Source organism: Anopheles cruzii, chromosome 3, assembly GCF_943734635.1.
Source record: "Anopheles cruzii chromosome 3, idAnoCruzAS_RS32_06, whole genome shotgun sequence".
NCBI lineage: Eukaryota > Metazoa > Arthropoda > Insecta > Diptera > Culicidae > Anopheles > Anopheles cruzii.
The window spans coordinates 3513721-3519720 of record NC_069145.1 but is presented as its reverse complement, the minus strand read 5'-3'; the positions used below and the strand labels follow the sequence as shown (position 1 = coordinate 3519720).

Sequence of the window (6000 nt, the reverse complement as noted above, 5' to 3'; positions counted from 1 at the left end):
AGATGTTACACACATAAGGCTTTTCGCCGGTGTGAGTGCGGATGTGAATCTTCAGCTGGCTTGGGAGAATATAAGTTGCGGAACAATAAGGGCAGTGGTGCTTTCCCTTATTCCGATGGTTTTTTCTGAGGGTGTTCCGGTTAACGTTCCGTTCGTTGTCAACTTGTTGACGACTCCGAAGGTTGTACGAGCGCAACTGATGTAGCGTTTTTTCTTGACCGTTTTTAGGTTTTCGGCCAACTTTAAGGTTTTTTTCGGCATCAATGGCAGCAATTCCGTTTCGAACTGATTTTGATGCTGAATCATTAACACATGTGTTGGTTGTCGCCGGCGGAACTTCTCGATCCTGGCGAATCAACTCTGAAGGATTTGTTGGGCTGTTATCCTCTTCATCGACATCTTCATTCTCTAATTTGAAGGCGATTGGATTTTCCTCTGCTTCAAACAAATCATCAGGTTGGATGCCACAGCATTCATATGTCCCTGTAGCTGTACAGCTCCTCTGTATCAAGTGCAAATCGTGCGCATCATCCGGTGTGATGACTTCAGTTTTGATTAACAATGCTGTGCCACCCGTTTGTTCAGCAGAGTGGCCAAGATCAGCCAAGATGATGTCTGCTTCATTCTTCGTTGTGTTTTGCTTTTCGGTAAATCTATTGACCAATGGAATGTTTTTGTTGCATCGCCAGCGAAACGTATACATCTCATCCAAACGCGATTCGCACTTCGTGCACAAAAACGATGGAACTCCAGGTAATACATTGGCCTACAAAAGTACAACTCTCATAAAACAGTCTTTCTTGTGGAATAGGCTGAGATGTCTGTTTTAACAATCTTCCTACCTGAAAACCGGTACAATCGAAGAGTAGTTGAAGCTTGTATTGTCCGGATTCGTCGTTCGCTAGGGGCTCCAAAGATTCACACTTCGACAGGCACCATCGGCATATTTTGGTTCTGGAAAAAAATGGGCTATCACACCTTTTTATCATTTTGAACACCGACTTACTCAACACCAATCTCTTTCTTGATTAATGCCGCAGCTTTCATTTTCACTGCAATCGTCTATTTCTGTTCAGAGATTTTATAAATTCGTCCGCGTGTAGTTTGTTTACTATTCTGCGGTTCGTTTTGACAGTTTCGGTTCGGTTTCCTCATTTTGACAGCATTAAAGAAAATTCGAATCCATCAATTCGCTAACAGCCGCCGGCGGCTGCACCGAGAGCTTATTCGTTGCGCCGCCAGATGGCGCTTACGTTGACCGCCCGTTGCAAGCAGAAGTTCGCGTTTTCTATGTATTCTACTTTCTATGTATTTTTAAATCGGATCGGCGCAATCCTTCAGTTTCCGTTTAGTAGATTTTGGGGAATGTTTAATCTTCCTCCATACAACCGGCAGACAGAATAAACAGCGGGAATAATCGAAAATTGAATCAAGATATGTATTCTATACGATAGATGTTCCCATTTTGGACACGTTCAACACGCAATAAATTTGTTGGCAGTTTGGTTTTTCATGCGCATACCTTACGCCAAAGCGGAGCGGAATAACGTTCTAAGCGGGACTGGAATGCCAAACTATCTTTCGTCGCGCACTTGGGTTTGCTTTCGGCTGTTTTTGAGTTCGGTTGCGGATGGATTCGTATAATGGTCCCCCGATGGTACGTGGCACGTTGTAGGGAACTTTAAACTCTATGGCGATAAGTTGACATTACGGTTAACAATCGAGTTAGTAGTAGATTTTGCCCGCGCTCCAGTGTATACCGGACCCATTGCTTCGCTGTCTTCCTCTCCTGAGTCGAGCGATCTCGTTCTGTTGTTCTGCCTTGTTGTCCGCAACCGAAACTACTTTTCGGCAGTAGAAACGATGCTCGCTTTCCGGCAACCGTGCCCAGCGTTCGTAACATAACCGCGGGAATTCCCGCACGATTTGCCGTATTCCGGGGTGTTTGTGTCGGTACCCTTGAATGCATTCCCGGAAGTACCGGTAGAATCCATTTGTCCATGATTCGGGATCATACCGTTCCGATTCAGGCGAAATATAGATGTTTTCTGCCGTTAAAAAATGTGTAAACAACGCTCTACTCTTCATGCGTGTTCGCATAATGTTGGCAGAGAATGTGCACACCGAGACAGCTCAAAGCTTACTACGCCACTGGCCTTACAGGAAAGTCCCTTTATAATCCTGTTGTAGTAGTCATGGTTATGTTGCTCTCCATGGTGGCTTCGATGTTACACGGTGCCCATCTCAGAATTGAAACTTTTTTGTTCACGAAAGATGTTTAAGCTTTATTTCTGTCATGGTTCTCGTACCCTACCACTACCTACCCCCGCCATTACACGAATTACCCGAAGAGGCTGAAAAACTCTCGGTTGATGGTGCGCACATCGGACGCAACATCGGCCACCGGGGCGGCCGCACCGCCTGCCACCTGCGTGATAAAGTCCGCTATTACGCCCATCACCTTCTGGAAGCTTTCGCCCGGTCGCCAGTTCGTAGCCTGAAACGCGGATGAGGATTAGTGTAACGGAATTTAAACCCCCCGACGGCGGTGCCGCTCAGTCTACTCACCACACTGTCGATGGCGTCGTTCAGGTTGAAGACTACCGCGGGCCGGTTGCCGGTGCCGCCACCGCCCCCGTCGACACCCTCGTCACTCTGGACGGCGTCGGCGGACGGGACCCAATCGAAGAGTCCGCCCTGGCCGAAGAATCCCAGCGGACCACCTCCGTGGGGCCGGTGCGGCCGGAACGGTTTGTGGCCACCGCCACCGCCGAAACTGGCGCCCTGGCACGGGTAGCCACCGACGGCGTCGTAAAAGTGGTTATTGAACACCGCACCACCACCGCCGGCCGGTGTGTCGCTCGCGTGATCCGCGCCACCCCCGTACAGGTTGTTGTTCGGTGCGTAGTAATTCAGGTCGGCCAGGATTAGGTTCAGGTTGGGTAGCAGCGTCTTCGGATCGACCGGATTGCCCTGCAGATCGCGCCCATACTTGAGCTTGTGCAGCAAACTGTACGGGATGCAGGGTTGTCCAGGCTTCCGGCGCTTCAGCTTGAACTTGTTCCGGTTCTCCCCGAACAGCCCGCCGAATTTGTCGTTGAAGCCGTAGAACAGATTGTTGACCGAGTTGGGGGACAGCAGCGAGCCACCGGATGCGCCGCCGGCCACCGGATTGTAGACCGGCGCCACGGGCACCGGTTTGTCGGGTTGGGCCTCTTCTCCCACGTCGTCATCGTCGTCGTCGTAATCTTCAGCCGGTTCCGCCTGGATCGGTTCATCCGCCTTGGCCGGTGGCAGCCGATTGAAGGCCGAGTTCGGACGGTTCGATTTGGTTGTGTAGATCGGCGACGGCGGAGTGATGCGCCCGGTACTCGCCGGGGTCGGTCTCGGCAGGTAGGGTGTCTGCTTCTGATTCACCCCTGGCGGGTCGGCGTCGTCCTCGTGGACCTGATACCGACTGTAGATGTCCGGGTACGCGTAACGTCCGCCGCTGCCGCTACTGCTCCGTCCTTCGAAAGCCTCCTGACGGGAGGTTGGCTCTGCGCGCGATAAGGCTCTAGCGGACGCCTTCGACCGGCCGTTGCTATCGGGAAAGCTGAACGGTAGCGTCGCGGTCAGTTGAACGAGATAGCAGCAGCCCAACACTTGCAGCAGCTGCGGAAAAGCGGGAAACGATCGGTTAAACACTTTCACATTACGCTTCTGAGGACGAAAAAGACATTTGTCCTTTTAAAATGGCAACAAAGTAATGGAGTCAAGTTAAAATAATAAAAAAAGCCTCTCCAATAGAGTGTCCCAATCTCTAGACTCGATCCCGAATCTCTGGCACGTACACACTGGCACGAACAATGAAAACTGGCCGCCGCGCTCCGTGTGCTCCGATCGTTCCCAAAGTGAGAGCATTCAACGGGAATCCATGGGATTATTTGCCAAAAACAGAAAAAAGGTACGCGGCGAACCTGGCGAACAAACACAAGCGTATCCGTGACACAGATTCACCACTTCGTAGCCTCATCCATCCACGACGAATGGGCACATCCGCTCTTGAAACAATAGGCACATCATCACATCATCCACGGGGAATTTACGCGCCTTGGCGCTTATGCAATCGGACGGTCGGTCCTGGCTTTCGCCAGGCGCGGCGACTATTTTTCCTCGCCCAGCACACTAACCGATTGGCAGAATTTCATCGTGGTTTTTTTTCTGTAGCTCACAGGATTACGCGTGGCACACCATTTCACACTCTGATCACCAAAAGGGGTCCTTAGTAGGCAGTGCCCAGTTATCCGCTCGGTCTGCACTCTCATCGACGAGCTCGGGCGCTAGTCGAACCGATCGGGTTGGCGTCCGCGAATAAACTGTCCCGGTCGACGGTCGCGGTCCGGATTGGCTTAAAGCTGCGGTGCGCGTCTGCCGCGGGATGAAAGTGCAAAGATGGCGCCAAAAAAAAAACGACCAACACTACGGGTGCGATGTGGTGTCCATTCATATATTCAGCTCGACGATCGCAGCAGCCCGTGGTGCTGCGTCTCGTTATTTACCTTGGGGCTCGCGGGCATTTGGGAGTCTACAGGGTGCCTCGTACGGTGAAATTCGATCGATTGACGATCAATTTTGTCCCCCATCAATTCCGGAAGCACTGGGCTCGCGATTAGCCCGCGAACGATTTGCTTTTATGGGATTTCTTGGGGTTTCTTTTAACAAAACGGACGTTCTACTGAGCACCCTGTGTGCGAGCACACTCGTACCCCATTCACAGCAGCCGGTCATGCCTGCTTGGGTTCGCCAAATTCAAAGCAAGCTTCCATACAAAGCCCGTGGGGGGCCCGGGATGAAGTAATACCGCGCGTGCGTTGTCCGCTCGGCGGCGTTCCCACTGGCGTTTCATAATCGTTTGGCAAAGTGGATTGGCCGCGACGCCAGAAAGCGAAAGAGAGGTCACGCCGGTGCGTGCGGAGGCGTCGCGAACAGATGATGATGGCGCGCGCGCGGCGACCGGCGACTTACTCACAAACCCGTTAGGACGTTGGGCCGTTTTGGCCAACGATGACGTCGTCGGGCGTCTGCGGCCGCGATCTCGCCCACACCCGGAGCGAGCGGCGGTGAAACCGGTGGAATGGCTGGTGGACACTTCCTTAAATGACTTCGACAAGGCAAGTGACAACAGGCCAGGCGGGGACCGAAGGTAAGTGGGAAGGTCGTCCCATTGGAAAATGGGTCGCCCGCGTTTGATTTGATAATCGCGACTTTTAGATACTGATTCTGAAAAAGGCGCCACTGTTTGGGGTGCACCTCTCGAAAGCCTTCAGCTGGTGCTTCTTTATGGCCTGGTGGCAAACATTAATGGCGCACCAACATCTTTTGCTGATTTTAATGAGATGCCACGATGCGACACGATCCTGCAAGACACGGATCGTCGATTGAGCTAAAGCCTTTTGCTGTTTATAAGCTATCGGATTCAGTTTTAGTACGCTTTTGTGGCCTAATTAAACACATGGTCATCGAAAGATAGGGATAAAGAATCTTTTCTAGTTCTAGTAAACCTTTTTACCCAATTCGAACCCCAATTTGCTCGCATCTCCAGCAGAGCGAAAAGACAAAGCTTTACTTTCTAATCCATATTATTTAATGGAATTTAAGGCTTGAATACCACCCGGGCAAGCAAACAGCGCTGCGTGTGCGTTTACATTTAACACCTTCAACCCCGGCGGCGAGTGCAAACAAAACGGCCCCGTCGGCGCGGATCGTGGAATTGAAATGTTCGTAATTCACGCAAAACGCCGTGGATTGGTGGACGTCTCGCGGGTGATGACGTCCTCAGCGCCAACCGTGATTGGTCCCGCCACCGGTTGGTTTACATCCTTTTTCGGCCGACGTGTAGGTGTCCCGGCGCCGATTTCATCTCGACAACCTTGACCTCAAATTGGGTGATTTTTCTTTCCACTTTCGCGTTGTGCCCGGTTTCGAAAAGAAGTTAAAACTCCGGCCCGACCGGGCCGC

General features: G+C 51.7%; 1 protein-coding gene across 1 annotated transcript; it reads right to left on the bottom strand.

Moving 5' to 3' along the window:
* Positions 1 to 2341: 2341 nt before the first annotated feature.
* LOC128273884 (uncharacterized) lies at positions 2342 to 4195 on the bottom strand. Its single transcript, XM_053011947.1, has 3 exons — positions 4173 to 4195; positions 2569 to 3654; positions 2342 to 2497 (listed from the first exon to the last, which is right to left on the bottom strand). Exons 1-3 carry the CDS (start codon positions 4188 to 4190, stop codon positions 2342 to 2344), a joined length of 1260 nt encoding a protein of 419 aa, XP_052867907.1. The 5' UTR covers positions 4191 to 4195.
* Between the last annotated feature and the right edge of the window lie 1805 nt (positions 4196 to 6000).

Coding starts and splice junctions, on each gene's coding strand:
- LOC128273884 (XM_053011947.1), bottom strand. Junction 2,498..2,568: donor ACGACGCCATCGACAGTGTG/GTGAGTAGACTG, acceptor TCCGCGTTTCAG/GCTACGAACTGGCGACCGGG.